The sequence below is a fragment of the Maylandia zebra genome, linkage group LG23, assembly GCF_041146795.1.
Source record: "Maylandia zebra isolate NMK-2024a linkage group LG23, Mzebra_GT3a, whole genome shotgun sequence".
NCBI lineage: Eukaryota > Metazoa > Chordata > Actinopteri > Cichliformes > Cichlidae > Maylandia > Maylandia zebra.
In genome coordinates this window covers 26,237,019-26,255,721 of record NC_135188.1, presented here as the reverse complement: position 1 = coordinate 26,255,721, position 18,703 = coordinate 26,237,019, and the positions used below count along the sequence as shown (strand labels likewise).

At 39.0% G+C, this 18,703-nt stretch overlaps 1 protein-coding gene across 2 annotated transcripts in view; it reads left to right on the top strand.

Annotated features, from left to right (window-relative positions):
* Nucleotides 1–16,855, top strand: part of LOC101477408 (glutaminase kidney isoform, mitochondrial) — a 34,138-nt gene extending 17,283 nt beyond the window's left edge. For both annotated transcript variants that reach the window (XM_004563314.3, XM_004563313.3), the window contains exons 7-18: nt 1,537–1,595; nt 9,274–9,306; nt 10,262–10,320; nt 10,538–10,604; nt 10,889–10,939; nt 11,040–11,216; nt 11,470–11,601; nt 11,980–12,072; nt 12,717–12,778; nt 14,022–14,098; nt 14,176–14,239; nt 14,405–16,855. In XM_004563314.3, coding sequence (XP_004563371.1) covers nt 1,537–1,595; nt 9,274–9,306; nt 10,262–10,320; nt 10,538–10,604; nt 10,889–10,939; nt 11,040–11,216; nt 11,470–11,601; nt 11,980–12,072; nt 12,717–12,778; nt 14,022–14,098; nt 14,176–14,239; nt 14,405–14,549 — 1,019 coding nt within the window. In that variant the 3' untranslated portion in view covers nt 14,550–16,855. The remainder of the gene's footprint in view (nt 1–1,536; nt 1,596–9,273; nt 9,307–10,261; nt 10,321–10,537; nt 10,605–10,888; nt 10,940–11,039; nt 11,217–11,469; nt 11,602–11,979; nt 12,073–12,716; nt 12,779–14,021; nt 14,099–14,175; nt 14,240–14,404) is intronic.
* The last annotated feature ends 1,848 nt before the right edge of the window (nt 16,856–18,703 follow it).

Below are 18,703 nucleotides of genomic sequence, written 5' to 3'. Positions count from 1 at the left end.
CGTGGCCTGGTTTCCATGGCGCCATGATAAATTGTTAAGGAGCGTAGCTGGATAAAACAAAGTGGGCAGTGTGTAACGGAGACAGAAAAAACTTGAAAAACAACAAGCTGTTGGCATGTGGTTCCTTAAAAAGCAGGCAGAACGGAGCAGCCGAGACACAGAGGCGCTCTTTTAGTATCAGTCCTGCAGTGCAGGGGAATCAGAGCGTGGTTTCCCACAGGTCTGAAATACACCGAGGATGTCAGGCGATATCAGTTATCTCAATATAGAGCAGGTCATTTGTTCTTCGAGCACAGTGGGCCTTATGAGCTCAAAAAAACACTTTATTTCTGGACTCTACTTGAGTAACTTTGCATCTTGCACAGTTCAGAGTAATCCTCATACAGCTGTGGTCAGAAGGTTACGTTCACCTATCGTGGGCATTAATGTCATGGAGATTTGGGGTTTTGGTTGAATCATTGTGAAGCATATGCTTTTAATCAATTTAAAAAAACCAAGAAATGAGTGAATAAGTTTGAATTTATTTTAGATTTAATGGCGTGTTTAGGTGCTCAACCGGGAGTGTTTAGGGAAGCCATATGTTGACTGTTGTTGTGTGTTTGTACTTTGCACATATCACATGTTTAAAACACTCCTTCCATTCCTTGTTCATATGTTTGTTTTTTTGTTTTTTTATGTCTGTCTCTGGTTTTATATCTGTGAGATTATTCTGGTTTTGTTTGCTTGGATAAGAGATGTTGACAAAGTTTAACTTTGAGGATTTTATTTGCAGTTGAACAAAGCTTATACATTGGAACACATGTTGCTGCAATACTCACCATGTCGAAATGTTAAAGAGCAGTAACTTGGTGAAGTGAAGTAATGTCATATGTTGAATACAAATACGGTTAGCAGTTTTTGTTCAACCTGAATAGAGTTGGGTTTTATTGTGTCTGTAGCTTCTCTGAGCGGAAACTGGTGTGAGAACGTTTCCAGGTTTCCTCTTTGTTGTTATCAAACCGAGCAGAGAAGTCGGTGGTGGCACAGATATTCCAGCTGTTTATTTTCCCTTTAAAAAAAGTGAAAAGAAGGAAACATGGCTCTTCCTGTTGCTTACGACGATTACAACTCAGAGGGGAAGTGTTGTAATTGTGCCCTATATGTTTTTTTAGTTCACTCAGTAGATTATTCACTTGTGTTTTGATCTCTGGCACAAAAAGGCTTCCCTTCTTTTTCTTTTACTGTATACTTTTTGAGAAAGTAAACAGTAAGTCACAAATTACTGTGTTCCCAAGTTGCTTTTCCAAGGGCTTGTAGAACAAAGAGGCGGAGCTTGCAGTATCTGGCTAATCAGAAACATGAGCAGGACTTCCATCAGCAGAGTGGCCAATTTTTAAAAAGAACATCAAACAATATAATACGGAATAATAAACTGTGGACTCTATCAGCTTATATACAACAGAGTAGTATGTGGCTGTGATGTGCTCAGTGAAGGTGTTCCTGTAGCATTAGCTTGCTAAAACCTGCTCTTATTAACTTCTATTTCCTGTCCTGCAGATAAACCACACAACCCCATGGTTAATGCTGGTGCTATTGTCTGCACCTCCCTCATTAAGGTAAGCTTTTATTCTACATATATTCACTGTGGAAGCAAATGTTCAATCACAACCCCGTAAATTTGATTTGAGGCCCCTGTGATTTTTGCTTCGTTTTCGTTTTATAAATCCACATATGTAGATTTACGTTTTACTCCCCTAAAGATGATTTTTCTGGATGTCTGACTGGAGCAGGGAGTAAAATAGTTGGAGAGAAATTGAATGGAATAAAATTATAATCGTGTGCAGAACGTGTTTCCGCCAGATTAGTGTATACAGGGAGATTAAGGTTATAGATAATCATGCTGAAAGGGGATTTGGTTGAAAGCGGCATCGCTCGGAGATCCTGCGCACACACACTCCACAGAGTGGGTGGAGCTGGAGAGCAGGTCAGCTCCACCACATTTAATCAGAGAACTCTTCTATTACCCGAGAGTTTCATTAAATATCCTCCTCTGACCTGCGTACAGACGCACAGGGAGCTGCGGTGAATACAAGAGCACCACCTGCTGATTGAATCAAAATTAAAAACTCCTTCCTCATTTGGCCGGTGAGGATGAGTCCAGGAGGGCTTTTTAGAGAGGAGTTTAATTACATTCAATAAGAGAGAGATGGAACGCAAAATCAAACAAGTTGGAAAATCTTCAGGCAAATCCTGGAAGTGAACATGTTGGAGTGCTTGTAGGAAACAGCATTGCATACTTTATTTTTCCCAAAAGCTGGAAAATGGTTAAAGCAGCCAAAAATGTCTGGCTTACTAAAACAAATACAGTATTGCAACAAAATGGCTGAAAAGGTGAAGAAGCATTTCCATTACACAGAAAATAGAAATAGACAGAGTGAGGCTGCTAACAGTGCAGTGGTTTATAAATTAGCAGGTCAAAACTGAGCAAATGTAATGAGGGAGATACAGGGTAAGGGCAAGTTTTATGCATGTTTATCTCCAGAAACAGTACAGCTATTCAGATCAAGGACAGGCAGCTGAGTGAGAACACATCTGAGGTCAAACTCCTCAAACTGTAATAGCTGACTTGCAGGATAACACAGCAGCCTTTGTTACCATCAGATTTTGACCCAACACTGTGAAAAAGTGTTTGTCCTGTTCCTGATTATCTATTGTTTTGTATGTTTGTCACACGTAAATGTTTTAGATCATCAAACAAATTTAAATGTTAACCACAGATGACACAATTAAACACAAAATGCAGTTTTTAAATGAAGGTGTTTGTTATTAAGGGGAAAAAGTGATTGCCCTCTAAACCTGGTGCTGAGCAACAACTCTAAATGTGCCAAAGCTCCTATTTCTGCCAGCTCTGCGAGGCCCCAGATACAATATTAAAGTAAAGGGAAGAACTGATTCAGCCACTTGTAGGCAGAAAAGTGTTTCCACTGATGGTTGTATTTTTAACATTTCAGTATGTTATGTCCCAGATCTGATACTAGAGGGAAGTAAAAAGAAAACTACATGAAAGTGAGTTTGTGATGTTGCAGAGCTCTACGTGCCGACTGCTGAGAAGAAACGCGGATACTCTTGTGTTCTCTGCAGTTTTTATCTTGGAGATGTAGAGATATGACTTACAAACTCAAACCATGGCAAACTCCTCAACTAGCTGTAAGAAGAAAATTTGCTGCCCATAACACCCAATACAAAAATCTCTAATCTATTTTACCCTGACAGCAAGAACCCGCCCAGAACTCCTCCTTATCCTAAAAGAGCAAAATCACAGCAGTTTTCAGCCTCAGACTTGATGTTAGAGAAGAGCAAAAAAATTGCACAATTAACTCAACAAAAGGAAAATAAAGCCGCTGTGCTTTCCACTATCGTACCGTCTCTTTTCATAAAGGTTTGTTTGAAAAGATTTCCATAAACTAACACTGCTTCATCATTTGTTTAAAAACAGCAGCACAACTCCAAAATGATGTTAACACATCGACTGGACTGTGAAATGTAGAAGATTTAGGGAAAGGATTATATTACATCAGGGTTAGTAATTCTTTGTCTCCATCATTATGCTTTTATATTGAAAAGGTCCTTATGAGTCACACTGTAGGCGGTTTACTCTCGAGGGAGGAAGGATTTAGGATTCATCTACAGGAATCCACAGAAAAAGAAAATCATATCTATAAAAAAATTAAACTGAGTTCTTTAAGTTTGTCATTTCGTTATGACCCAGTTATTTAATAGTTTTAAGTGTGAGAGAGGTCAGCTATTCTATTCCTGATTTCCTTATCCAAATCTCCTCCCTCCAACACTATCCGGTTGTTCAGTGATGACGCGACGAATCCTACTTCCGGGTCTAAAGTAGTCTGCGTTTAATATGGCTTTTGTGTTGTTAACATGTTTAATGTTATGTATTTTCTTCTATTTGATCTCAAAAAGCTCCTAAAACAGTCAGTGATCACTGTTGACCCTTGACCTATTGTGGATGGATTATCTCAGTTGTTCTCCTGGCTGAAGTTTGGTCCTTTTACAGCATCCTGCCATGCGATTACATTTGTTCCTGACCACCGAGAACACTCACGTTAACTTTTATCGAGTGGAAAAAAAGTTAGCTTGTTTATATTATGCTAACATAGCTGTGTCGCTAGCGGTCACGTAGCACATCATTATATACCAGCTAGCCAAACTTCAGTAACCCTACAAACGTCACTGCTGTTTAGTTTTCTGTCTTCATTTATGTTGGAAGTGATAGCAGAGCTGTACGTTTTAATTTGTTTCCAAAACCCCGCAGTCAGGACATGCTATATTGTATTTAGATAGAAGCTAGCGAGCTAACTCCCTGGTAACTTCTAACTCCGTTAAATGTCATAAATTCCGTTTTCATGGATGCCTGGATGTTAAACTCAATTGTTACACCTGGTAGAGCAGAACGCTGATCATTTTATTAAAGATGAAAGACTTTAGACAGTTTTTCAACTCTCAGTAATGCCACAGTGATATATGGACCTGCAGCGGAGTTTAGACCCAGACACGGCTAGTGACGTCAGACTGAACAACCGGATAAACAGCCCAGCTTTCCATCCTTAAAAAGAAACATTTTATGTTGGTAATGTTATGATGAATCATCTCGTGTATCTCTTTTGGTAGAAACATTGTATGAAGATGATTGTTGCAAATGAATATCCAGCTGAGTGGACATAATGTATGTCGTCAGCAGAGGAAAAAGGTGAACTTTTCCACTTCTGATAATCATTCCCACAAGATGTAAAATCAGCTTTCTTGAGTCCCAGCCAATCACTGTTTAAATCACTTTAAACGCTCTCCTTTGTGATGTACCTTTTCAAGGCCCGTTGTGTGGTTTTATGTGTTGTTGCATATTTTACAGCATTAGGATCTTTGGGAAATTATGACCACACAGCCTCAGGTCAATGACGTTGGTAATTTTTCCTTTTTAATTATTTTTTCCCTTATTTGATCTGGATTTGTGAGAAGCTTTAGCCTCCACATGGCTGTCTATGAATGTTTTAATGTTGCTTTTTATACTTTTCCGCCTGCATTTCCCCTCCCCCCTCAAAAAAACCAAACTGTTTATACACCTGGATTATAAACAGTGCAGCTCTGGCACAAACACTGGTTTTATATCATACTCCATTCTTCTCTGGAGAGGGAGCTCTTTTTTTGTGCATATGTTTCTTTTCAAGCAATTTGTTTGTCTTTAGTAATCGGTATGAAAGAATAAGTCGTGTTAGTGGCGATGCTCGTAAATTCATGGGGATGTTTTGCTGTCTTTATTCAAAAGTGTGGTCCGTCAGTTTGAGAAACTTTTCTGGCGGCAGATTAAGAGCTCCATCATATGTTAGAGAAAAGCAGGAAGAGTCACCGTTTTAATTCTCTGAGAGTGATGTAGGGCTGCTCAATTAATCGAATTTTAATCACGATTACGATCTGGGCTTTCAACGATCATTAAAAATGACTGAGCCGATTATTAGCCCCTCCCTCATTTATCCGCGACACCTTAAAGGCCGGTCCGTGAAAATATTGTCGGGCATAAACCGGTCCGTGGCGCAAAAAAGGTTGGAGACCGCTGATTAAGAGGACCCGAGGGAAGCTCGGAAAGCTAAGCAGAAGTTATTTGGAGAGTGACTGCCGTTGGTTGAAAAGAGTTAAAAAAAAAACTTCAGTGGTGTTGCACACTATTTTATATTATTTTTTAAAGTCATTGTTAACCCTTTAAAGCCGGTCAGAGCAGCACGCTCCGTTTTGCGTAACTATTTTTAAATCCCTGTAGAACCTGAACCGTGTAAGCTAGCGCAATAATTTGTTTTGCATATGAAACCGGAGGAGTTGTACTTACATCTGATGCCATCAGCTTGTCCTCGGTCACGGTTTCGTTGCAAAAATTGCATAAAAAGCGCTTGCAGGAACAAAAACATAATATTCCAGAAACACGCTTTGCTGTTCCTATCAGCTGTTCGTAACACTTCCCAAAGTGAAATGATGCACATGCTGTTTTCTTTGCAAATTTGCATCATAGGATTGTTTTTTGTTTTTCCTGCAGTATATAAAAATTGCTGTATCTCCAAAATAAAACTATGAAGACACTCAAAATAAATTTCCTGTTGTTGTAAACTATTTTTTGCAACTTTATTGTATTTAAAGTTTTGAGGGATAAACCTCTTAAATTTCTCCAAGTAGAAATATATGTAAAGAAAACAAAAGCGATTTCAATTTTTTTTGTAGTTTATTGCACTTTTTTGCAATTTATGTAGTTACTATGGACTTAATGCATACATATTATTAAAATATGGGCTATAACAGTTGTATTGATGTATAGCAACTTGAAATGCTCCCACAAATGGCACTACAGCATGTAAAAAAATAATATAAGCTCTGGTGGACTTGGTTCTATAGTAGGTCTTAAAGGGTTAAATAAATATCGTCAAATAATCGTGATCTCAATTTCAGTGAAAATAATCGTGATTATCATTTTTGCCATAATCGAGCAGCCCTAGAGTGATGATTTGTCATGAGCAACAAGGACAATATAACTCCAGAGTGAGTTATGTTTTCGCAGCCATCTCCAGAGTGCCTAACTGGATTTATTTATTTCTTTTTATCACTTGTTTATTTACAGAAGCAATCATTTGTTCACGATGTCAGAGAGTTAGGGATTGGTAGGCACTAGTGGTGCAACGGATCACTGTTGATCCGTAATCCGAACCGATCCCACTCCACGGTTCGGCGCGCACGTGATCCGAAGATTCGAAAAAAGAAGAAAAAAAGTATGTGTATGGTGGTCAGTCTGTCAAGCCATAGTTATGGCCAGCGCTAGCGGTCCAGGTGGAGAAGCAGAGGAGTTTGCGGCGTTTAAGCAGCCCTTTGCTGCCCAGTCCGTCCAGGATAAAGCTATTACAAAAGCTACTGGGGTGTTTAGCTGCAGACGTGAGGCCGTATTCCGTTGTGCAAAACAAGGGGTTTAAACTGTGATGAACGTGCTTGCATGATATCCTGTTGCACATCCACTTCAGTGACAAGATCGTTCCAAGCATGTATGAACAGGAAAAGTCTAAAGTTATGGCTGAACTGTCCCAGGTGTCTTCTGTTGCCCTAACTACAAATGGGTGGATCTCCATGGCAACGGCAAGCTTCGTGAGCTTAATTAGTTTTTATATAATTGCGTGGAATGAGTCTTGAGTTGAATGTTTTTTAATAGGCAAAAAATACTTAAATAAGTAAATGGCGCGTTAAATTTGTCTTTTTGGGTTGTTTTTTTTGTTTTGTTTTGTTTTGCTGATCCTAAAATTGAGCCGATCCGTAGCTTAAAACCATGATCCGATCCGAACCGTGAGATTTTGGATCCGTTGCACCACTAGTAGGCACTGGACTGAACTTATGTAGATCTATTGTTTTGCATGTGTAATTAACACGAGGGCTTTCGGTGCCTCATATAATATTATTTAACCTTATACAGTCATATTTAGAGTGATGCACTGGGGAGGACAACACTGTCTTCCTAGAAATAGGGGATCAGGACCCCCGGGTCCCACCTTTGATTTTCACCTGAGGTCACAGCAGATTCATGCATCACTTTGGGAAAGCAAAATGAAAGAGTAAAGGTGAAGCTGGAGCCCAGAAAAACTCTGCAGGCAGCAGTAATTATAAATATCTGAGGTGCAGTTTAAAAGTAGAGCAGCAGCTTTCAGGGAGACTGTTACATGATCTGAAAATGAGAATTCATGCTCAGGCTGTTGAATAAAGGCAGTAACGTTCCCCGTGCTTCAGGCTTTGTTGTTCTTGTCACATTTGGCCAAAGTTTTGGTTTTTGTCTGATTTAAATCGAAGGAGGTGAGTTCACACTGCGAACCACATGACTGAGTCTGTTATCTGAGAGATAACAGTCACTCACTCCATCTACATCTACTGCTGTATTATAGTAATAATGATGAAGTTCTGCAGTGTTTAGTAAAGTTTTAAATTTGGTTCTTATTTATAGGTTTAAATACATTAGTGCTCCGTAACTTGATCTGGATCAACTGTATAAATATTTCTGGAAATGTTTATAATTTTACTGTAATAATAATAAAAAATGTAGGGAAACATGATTTAATGAAAGGACTCAAATAGAATCGAGTAGAGTTGAAACAATTTAAATGACATTAGGTGTAAAATAAGTAAGGTTTCATTCCACATCAACATCTGTATTTGTCAGTTATCGTAATTATCAATAAAATCTGTAAACAGGTAGGACAAAGAAATGTTGGCCTCAGAAAGGCTGAAGCAACTGTTGGGCTTAAAATACAGTGGCTCCTACATTTCCCACAATGCACCAGAAGTTTTCTTTGACTTTGACCTGTAAACCGGAGCCTTTAACCCTTAACCCCTTATTTTAGGGACTAAAATGACCAAGGAGTGAAATTATATTTTATAAAGCAGACGTCTTTAAAATGACTCTGCTGTTGTTTCTCATACTTCAATCCAAGTAGAAGAAAAACTTAAATGATACAAACATACTGTGATACATAATTCATTCAAATATACCTCGACAAACCAAATCTAGATGATCTGGTGACTCTGTAATACTCTGAGATCAACACAAACTGTAATGAAGTCTTCTTTACAAACATCTGGTTTGTAGAGATTCAGTGATTGGAAATCACTGAATCTCTTTGCATTTCTTTTCACTGGAAGTGAAAAGAAATGCAAAAAAAAGGCTTCAGTGTTAAAGAAACGTAATATTTCACACAATTCCCCATCGTCCACGCCACACCAACGCACCAGTTACTGTAAATGACTACAGAAAGCTGTAGAAGCAGCAGATTGATAAATATGAACTTAATTTTGTGGCTCGCAGTGTGATTGCACCTTAAAGTCTAATCACGTAACCATACAGTAAACACGCCTGTAGTAATCAGTAGCTGTGCTCTTAAGTCACTTATTTAAATGAACCTTTTATTTAATTCTCTATTCAAAAAAGCAGAAGCCCCAGAGTGGATTTAACAATTTTCGTTCACCTCCATCTCCAGCTAGTCTCCCACCCCTAATCTTAATTCATCTGACGTCATGCCTGAATGGCCTTTTTAACTGGTCACATGAGTAGTGATGTAAACCTGCACTGTTTTCCTGCCGTAGCTTAATTTCATAGAGACGTGGATCATACGTGATAGTGCTAATGTCGTCACACGGGTGACCGTTTTTCATGCTTTTATTACTGCAGTTTTTGTTTTATGAATATTTTGATTGGTTCTGTTTGTGTTACAGCAAGGGGCAAGCAACGCTGAGAAATTTGATTATGTGAGTACTATTGGGAAGATTTATTGAATATTTAAATATTGACTGAAGGAGAAGTTTCCAAACTGAAGTTATATAAAAAAAATGTCAGGGCTACATTATTCTTGGAATTATACCTTTTTCTTCAACACTTACACTTTAAAATTGTTTTTATTCTCAAAAATTTGATTCTAATTGTGAATATTTCTACTTTATTTTCAATTTTATTCTTGAAATTTTAGCTTCACACTCAAAATTTCATTGACATTTGTCAAATTTGAATTTTATTTTTATATATTGTTGTTTTATACGACATTATTCATTAAACATTTTTATTTAATTAACTTTTCTGTTGTCTTTAGTCTTGACATAGTTTTTACTTTAATCATAACGTTTTTACTTTGTAGTCTCAAAAGTTTGGTTTAAATCTTAATATTTAATATTCTTAATATTTAGACTATTTAAAATTACAATTACTCTTATTTTTTGAATACTTTGAATATCCCTTTGTCTTTAAAATGTAATCTTTAAACTGTAAAGGATGATTTTATTGTGAAAGTTTTACTTTTTTAAGTATTATTTTAGTTGTATAATTTCAGTATTATATTCCAAATTGCAATATTTTGGTTAAAATTTAGATTTAAGTTTATGATTTTGTACTAAAATTACAAGTTTATTTTGGATATTTTAATTGTATTGTTGTAATTTCATGTATAACTGATGAAGTTACAACAATGATTTTCTACCCAAATTTGTATATTTGTTTTCTTAAATTGAGTAAGTGTTAATGCCAGCAATTGTGACTTATTTGTAGAAGTTTCAGTTTTATTCTTTCAATTTTAACTTTAGCGTCAGCTGCTCTGCATTATCATTATTATTTATTTATTTTTTTATATGTATGCTCAGTGTCCTTGAGCCTTCTTCGTAGTCTTGTGTTTGTGTTGCGTGTTTACTCTGAATCTGCTCTTCTGCTCTGCAGGTCATGAACTTCATGAACAAGCTGGCAGGAAACGAGTATGTGGGCTTCAGCAATGCCACGTGAGTGCAGCAGAGTTAGAAATAAAACAGATTTTCCATGTTTAGATGAAATGAAGCACTTTAATGTCTTTGACAGATTTCTTGTTTACAAAACAGTTCTGCATCTCTGAGGTGGATCTCAGGTCTCGCAGCAACTTCCTGGTTCAGTTTGAGTTCATGTAACAGGATCTGAGTCGCATCATGAAATAAACCTCTCTCCTCTCTCTGTGTGGCTCAGTTTCCAGTCAGAGCGTGAGTCTGGAGACAGAAACTTCGCCATTGGCTACTACCTGAAGGAGAAGAAGGTGAGATTAGATGCTGCTGACAACTGAGACGGGATTTTGTTGTTTAAAAGGAAGCTTTTCTTCCTTTTGTGAACACACTATATTTGTGATTTCATTCTTAGCTTTTGTATTTTGAATTTTATTTTTGGTATTTCTGCATAAATATTAGGATTTCTGTTCCAGTAATTAATCAGTTTATCACCTGGTTTATCCTTTGATGTCTCTTGGTTTTCCTTTTTTCTGTTTGAAGAAAAGCAGCAGGTGTGTTATGAGTTCCCATTTTAAAGTGTTTTTATCTTTAACAGTGTTTTCCAGAGGGGACGGACATGACGTCCATCCTGGATTTCTACTTCCAGGTGAGTAGAGCTCATCCTGATGCAGTGGAATCACTAATGGGACAGGATTTTTGTTTGTCATTGTGATCCAATCATTCACGAATCTTTGTTTCTCAATCAGTTGTGCTCCATCGAGGTGACCTGTGAGAGTGCCAGCGTTATGGCGGCAACTCTGGCCAACGGCGGTTTCTGTCCAATCACGGGCGAGCGTGTGCTGAGCCCTGAGTCTGTGCGAAACACCCTGAGTCTGATGCACTCCTGCGGCATGTATGACTTCTCGGGACAGTTTGCTTTTCACGTCAGTATCTCCTCGTCCTGATCTCATGTTCAACCTGCTACCATCTCCCTGTTTTCCCGTTTTGCACCAGAACTTTAAAAATCTGCAATCTGCAATTGCAGGGTTTCCTATAACTTAGACAATTGAAAATACAGTGCTCTACTGTAATGGTTTTTTGGGGGGGGGGTTGGGATCTGTTGGTTACTTTAAGAAAGATGTGAGCCACACTTTTAACAGGTAATCTCACATCACACATTCTCTCTTTCTGCCTCAGGTTGGTCTGCCGGCTAAATCGGGTGTGGCTGGCGGGATCCTGCTGGTCGTTCCCAACGTGATGGGCATCATGTGTTGGTCTCCTCCGCTCGACAAGCTGGGCAACAGCGTCAGAGGCATCCAGTTCTGCACGGTAACATCATCTTTAAAGTCATTTCCTGGACTATGCTTGAGTAGCTTTGCATGATTCAAAATGGTAAATGGCCTGCATTTGTGAAGCGCTTTTCTAGTCCTTAAGGACCCCAAAGCGCTTTACACTACATTCAGTCATTCACCCATTCACACACACATTCACACACACATTCACACACTGGCGATAGCAAGCTACATTGTAGCCACAGCTGCCCTGGGGCGCACTGACAGAGGCGAGGCTGCCGGACACAGACGCCACCGGGCCCTCTGACCACCACCAGTAGTTCAAAGTTCAAAATAATCCTTTATCTCCTTTATCTCACCCTAAGATACTTTTATTATTCTTTTTTAATATTTGGGTCATGTTTTCTCCTTTTAGGATTTGGTTTCCCTGTGTAACTTCCACAACTATGACAACCTGAGGCACTTTGCAAAGAAGCTGGATCCTCGCAGGGAGGGAGGAGACCAGAGGGTGAGCGCCAGCACCATCAGCCTTCATCCTTCTCCATTTTCACAACCTCGACTATTTTGACCTTTACACGCTGTAAATGTCCTTCTGCTGGAGTGCGGTGTTAAAATCCTGAATGTTTGATGCATATTTTGAGCCATTAAAGCTGCTGTTAGCTTGTGTGCTGTGATCTTCTTCACAGTGAGTAATGTCTGAGTTACATTACTGTGGGGTTCAGATTGAAAAAGACTGATCAGAAATCACCAGACATCACTACCCAGACTGCACTGCAACATAACTAACATAAGCGGAAGTTCCTTTTAACGCACCAACAGAGATCATTGATGTAATTATTTTGATTATTTTCTGCGGTTTAGAGCAGTTTGTGTTGATTTTGACTCTAAGTGTCACCATAAAAGGCAGATTACCCTCCTTGTTTGTGGAAGCTTAATCCACAGCGCCATCTGCTGGAAGATTACTGCATCAGCTGTGTTATTTTCCAGCTTTACACAACCTGATCATTGGTGTCTTTCACTGTACATTAAACCACATGAAAAACAACAAATATTAGATTTTTCAGTTCTACCATATTTCAAAAACACAGTAACACTAAGCTATGATGCATTATTATAGCATCACGGTCTCTGCTTTGTTTTCTCGTGTTTCAGGTGAAGTCTGTCATCAACCTGCTGTTTGCTGCTTACACAGGAGACGTGTCAGCTCTCAGGAGGTACGCCAGCTCTCAGGTTTAGTGTCAGTAACACTCAGGACCGTTGGACAGCACGGAGACATTCATTTGATTTTAATTTCATATATGATTTTTGGCCACCACACACAGATAACAGGCAGGTACACAAACCTCCGTGTAGACTTGAGCGCTCACCATCTGATGACAGCATCTACATCACTTGGGCCCAGGCACACCAATTGGATTATTTGACTTGTTGGTTTGGGGGAAAAAAACTGCACTAAAACTTGGCACCAATTTAAATCAGCAGGGTCCTGCTCTCATCTTTACATTCTGCTACGTTCCTGTAAGTTAATATTTCTAAATTAATCTTTGCAGGCTAATAATATAAAGTCTTTCATTCCATTCATTGGGTTCCCACGATGGATGTGAATAAAACTACTTGACGGTTCCTCTTTTTCTGCTGTGATGTTCTGCAAACACTGCAGGATTTTGACACTTTGGAGGGGGATAATGTATCTTTAGTAAACTGATCATTTTCCTGAAACTAGCGAATCATGTTTACTGGATAGTTGTCTATGGCCAAGTGGAAAGTGATTGGTTGATTTCAGTCCATTTCAGTTGAGAGCTGGATGGATACAGCCTCGCTTTTATGGGACATCTGAACTGATGTTGAACAGATCGCATTAGAAATCATTGCAATGTTTTTATTATTTAACGTCACTTGCATTAAATCGGAACTGCTTAGTGGGAGTATCCACATTTATTTTTTGTTGTGTGCCTGTCTGTCTTCAGACTAGTCCTGTAAACTTCAAGCTGCTCAGTGCAGAGGAAGGCTGTGATTAGCACATGGGGACACACCATCAGTACTGATTTAGGGACCGCTTAAATTAGCTCCTTGCATTTTCATTGGCAGAGCCTGCATTTTAAATATCAGTCAGTAATAGTCATGCAGTTGTGGGAAGCCAAAATCAGGGAGTTTGCAAAAAGGGAAAGACATCTTTGCCTGTTTTGAGTCTCTTCTGAACAGCTGAGGTGCAGCATGTCCACCAAGGAAAAGGAGGTAGAGGTCTGATATGAAGATGTCAGCCACTAGATGGCTTTTCCCCCCCAGTTTAGTCTGCAAACATCACTTCTAGTCTTTAGGTAATTTACCTTCAGCACCATCGCAAAGAGCTTGAAACTTAAAGAAACCCACATGATTGAACCAAGTCCAAATTAGTCTGGTTGTTTCCACATGGCTCTCACTCCTTCCTTCCTGCTTGGCTGTTCTGTCTTTGTGCAGGTTTGCGCTGTCCTCCATGGACATGGAGCAGAGGGACTACGACTCGAGGACAGCGCTGCACGTGGCCGCCGCTGAAGGTGAAATGCGTACAGTCAGGTTGTCGTCATGGCAATTACTCTGTTCGGTCAGCTGACCCGATGTTTGTGTGTTTCAGGACATGCTGAGGTGGTCCGCTTCCTGCTGGAGGCCTGCAAGGTCAACCCAGTTCCCAAAGACAGGTAACCGAGACCACACTTTACTTTAGTTATCTTTTTAATAAATACATGTAAAAAAAAAAAAAAAACCTTATCTAGATAGATGGAGATGGAGGGAATTTCTTTGAGCCAGATGTGTTAAATGAAACGAGGTGGATTTGTGTTTAAAGTTCTTCGTGTCTGGTGCAGGTGGGGGAACACGCCGATGGATGAGGCCGTGCACTTCGGCCACCATGACGTCGTCACCATCCTCCGCGATTACCACAATCAGTACACCCATCAGGAAGGCAGCACGGCCAAGAAGAACGAAGAGAACCTGGACGGGCTGCTGTGATGGAGAATGCGCTGCTCAGGCGTGTGAGGCCGGGCGCTTGCCTACGCCGGTGAGGGGAAGAGATCAGGCGGTGCTTTAGACAAAAAACTGGAAAGATCGCAAGTAGACTCATCGCTGAAATAACTGAAAACAAACCTTTACAGTATCTGTTAGCGCAGCAGCCGCCTCCCTCCGAGTGTAAATGCTCGTCATCATGTTCTCTTTAGGTGTCGTTGGGTTTTTGTATCGCGTGTGTGTACTCTGAGTGTGGAAGTACTCTTATTTTCCGTGTTTCAGCTTTTACGTTGACGGTTCTTTTTATTCTGAACATCAGCAACAGGAAGCAGCAGCAGTATAAAACCTTTGTTATGGAATGTAACTCCTCCCCCCCAAACACTTTTTGATGTGCGTTTGTGATAATCGATGTAAGATAAACTGTACATTACTGTAGTGTTTGTGTATATTAACCGAGGACGGCGAGTCTCTGTAAATAGGTGTAAAAATGTGTAGTCGATCGGTCTCGTGTGGTGATGGGTTCAGATTTGATGACAGTGTGTGTTTCAGTCAAACTTTTGGATAGTATTTGAACCATAAAATTATTCTTCTTATTTTTTTTCGTAAGCAGTTTTTTAATGTGGCGACAGATGAGTTAAAGGGTTTTTTGTTTTTATTGTTGTTGTTTTTCCACTAAAACTGGAATTTTCACCCTTTTCTTTTATTTACTTTAGCAAGCCAGCCAAAGTTCAGTTCCTACTTCGTCTCCTGACCATTGAAAGCGTTTCTGCATATCAGACGCGACACTGCCAGGGCTCCTGCAGGGAGAGTGAATGACTGTAAACATGCAAGAAAATGTTTTTCTTACACTTTGTCTTAGTTTAAAGAAGTCACAGCAGAAAATGGATGCACTCAGCAATGGAGATATTTCAATACTTTTATTTTGAAAGTCTGTCTAGTGTATTTCAGTATGTGGCATAAACAGTGAGTTGATTGGTCCCTGTGAGTTGCTTTAAAGTAACTAAGGAGTACTGTGAAAGTTGCTACTACTACTCTTACTATTCTAGTTATTATCACAAATCCTTTAGTGGCCTTGTTTGAAAACAGAAAGCGTCACATTTTAATCAGTTTAAACATTTTAAGGTCTCGCTAATAGAGACCTAGAGACTTGTCGCTGAGTTGAAATTGGTTGCAAAGACTGTGTTGCTCTGATAGTCAGCAGGTTGCTGTGATCGCCTGTTGTTGGCATCGAAGATGCCGACCGGTCTGCAGAGGTCTGTTCTCAGTCTTCATAATTTCTCTACCACTCAGTGAGCAGTTGGCAAGTGTCAGACAAGTTGGAGTCTTCCATACAAACTGCACAAATGCAGCAGCCTGTTAGCCACTAAAGCGAGGTTTTTGCTACACTAGTCTTTGTAATCGACCTTAAAATGAATACGCATGTTTCCCTAGCAACCTGTACGTTCTCTAGGATTAAGATAACACAGAGCAACTCGACAGTTTCACCTTACTTTTCTTTTGACTTCATAAATCATCTATATATCTTATAGATGGTTCTTGATCTTTCTCCTCATTGAACTTCTTTTTAAAACTTTATTGGTAATTCTACCAGTGTCTGACGACAGCCTCTGTAGTTTCTAGGCACAAATTGTAAAATCCCCCCAAACAACATTTAAATGCAGTGTTATTTAAATGGAGAATTAAAAGAAACTGCTTGAGTACTTTATTTTTTTCTTTCCTGCTGTAGACGTGAAAAGTCCTCGGATCTACATCTTAATTAATCCTGCATTTTAAGCTAGTTAAAGTTGGAATTAAAAACATCCAGCATTCGTTTAACAACCAGTGAACTGCTTCCTTTGTTGATCCTCTCATTTTCTGCTGTTCAAATTTAAAGGCTTTTATTTTGGAGGAGCAGTCATACTTGAAAAGCAGATGTGTTTTTGTGTGTCTGAAGCACGCTTGACTGTTTTTACTTCTTTTTGAGCAAACAAACTGAACCAGACAGTCTGTAATGTAATCCACAACTTAGAAAATCCACAAACAGTTTTTGTTTTTTCCTCGGGTTTGGATCAGTTCATCCAGTTTACATTTCAAATTAAAAAAGGAACTTAAAGGAAGCACAAAACACCAATATTTTTGACACTAGTAGCAATAAGATGACGTGATTGTAGGATGAGGTGAACTGATCCAAATCCAAGTCCAAAGTATTCTGAATGTAACGTGTTTGGTGTCGTTCTGTTTCTTCTTCATGTGTATGTAAAGCTGCTGCAGCTCACTGAGCAAATGCAGGCGGCCCAGATATTTATTCACAGAATAAAAACATAGAAAAACCAGCTGGCTGTTTGAGTTTTATATGAATGATTTAGGAGGTTCCTTCACCGCCATGATGCTGGTTAAACCCACGACCATCTCCATCGTCACGTTTTAATATCTCTTCTCTCGTCTGAAAAGATGGCTCAGGCGATACAAGAGCTACCACACGCTTTTTTCTTTATTCCACCTAAAAAAAAAAAAGGGAAAACGTCAAGAGGATTTCAGTATTTCTTTTCCTTGATAACTCAGTGAGTAGGCTTTTTACTTCCTTTCACAGCAGGTGAAGGCTTGGTCAGATGAAAAGCAGATCAACCCTTTTGTGCTTCACTTTTCAAGCCTCTAAAAGTCACTGACAGGCCCGAGGTTGAACCCACAGCCAGTGAAAGCTCGGAATAACCGGCAAACACTGCGAATGACCGAAGACAACAAAAAGTGCTAAAACTCTGTAAATGTGTAAAGAAAAGAAAAAAGTACCTTTAATGTGATGATATAAAACTGACGTTTAACTGGCTGAAATTAAATAAGAGAGCAGTAGGTCTTAAAATATAAAACTTCACCTGTTTGTATTTGATCAAACAGATTTATTTTCCTGATATTCAAAGACTTCAACTTTTGGCATTACTCGAGTATGTACAGTAACATATTTATATAAATGTATTTACAGGCAGTATGGTAGTTGTTGGTGATATTACTCATGTCTCACCTGGTAACACTTATGACTGAGTAGTTTTAGTATTTTATGTGTGGTTTGTTTTTAAATACAATTTTCAGTGAAATACAAGAGAAAGTAAAAGTGATGTATTTTGGTTAGAGTGAAGGTTAAGATTGGATGGGCCCCATGAGATTTCTTTGGTTTTTAAGTCAGCCGCAGCACTCTTGACTTTGGGCTGGAGAATATTTAGCTTGTAGGAAACATTTTTGTGTACAACTAGACTAAACTTTGATCTTTAAATTCACAGCAACTGTCCCAGTCTAGAACCAGTTCAGAATAATGGAAGAAATAGATTTTAAAACCAGTTTGAAACATGGTGGCAGACACCTGAGGCCAGTAGTCAGGATTTCATCTTATCTAGATACAGTAACTCACTCCAGAGCAACAGGTTTGAAATTAAATGACCAGCATCGCCACTCCTGGAAGATCCCTCTGACCTCTGTGTGTCAACGCCAGGAAGGTCTAAAGTCTTTGTGTTGTGAAATTTGTTTTCTAAAACACAATTTTGCTCTGTGACTTTTTTCCACCTGTTGGCTGTAAACAGTTCAACAGTTATTGTTCTTTAAACATTACTAAACAAAAGTTTAAGACCAATTAAAAAATGTTTAGTCTCACTCCATTTCTTCTTGTTGCATATTGAAGCTCTACCTGGAACCTTGTTAAGATCCAACCATGCAAAATACGATTTTTTCTGCCATTTTTCGAGTCTTAAACTTTTGACTGGGACTGTATGACCCTAAAAGAGGATATCTGTTTGTACTTTGCAGGTAGACTAAGCGTATTTGAATTCTGTTTTTATTTTCTTTACTCTGAGCGCTACTGTACATAGCGCCGAAGCAGCTGAAAGACTAAAAATTGAAAACCATCCTTTTTTTTTTTTTTAAATGAATTTATTGAAATAATTCAGATTCTCCTGCATCTCAGTGATAGAGCTGTGAGTCTCAACTCACTTCCTGCCTTCACAAAGTCTAAACTTTATTAATGTATTAGATCTTTTCCAGCCTTACTGGCCAAAACTTTTGAAGAACATCCTTTGAATAGTATATTACCTCACAATGCTTTTCCTCTCACACTGCAGCATCTGTGTTTTTGGTCTGCATTGTTTAAACTCTCATCTTTGTAAAATCAGTTGCTCTGTTGACAGTACATGTATCAA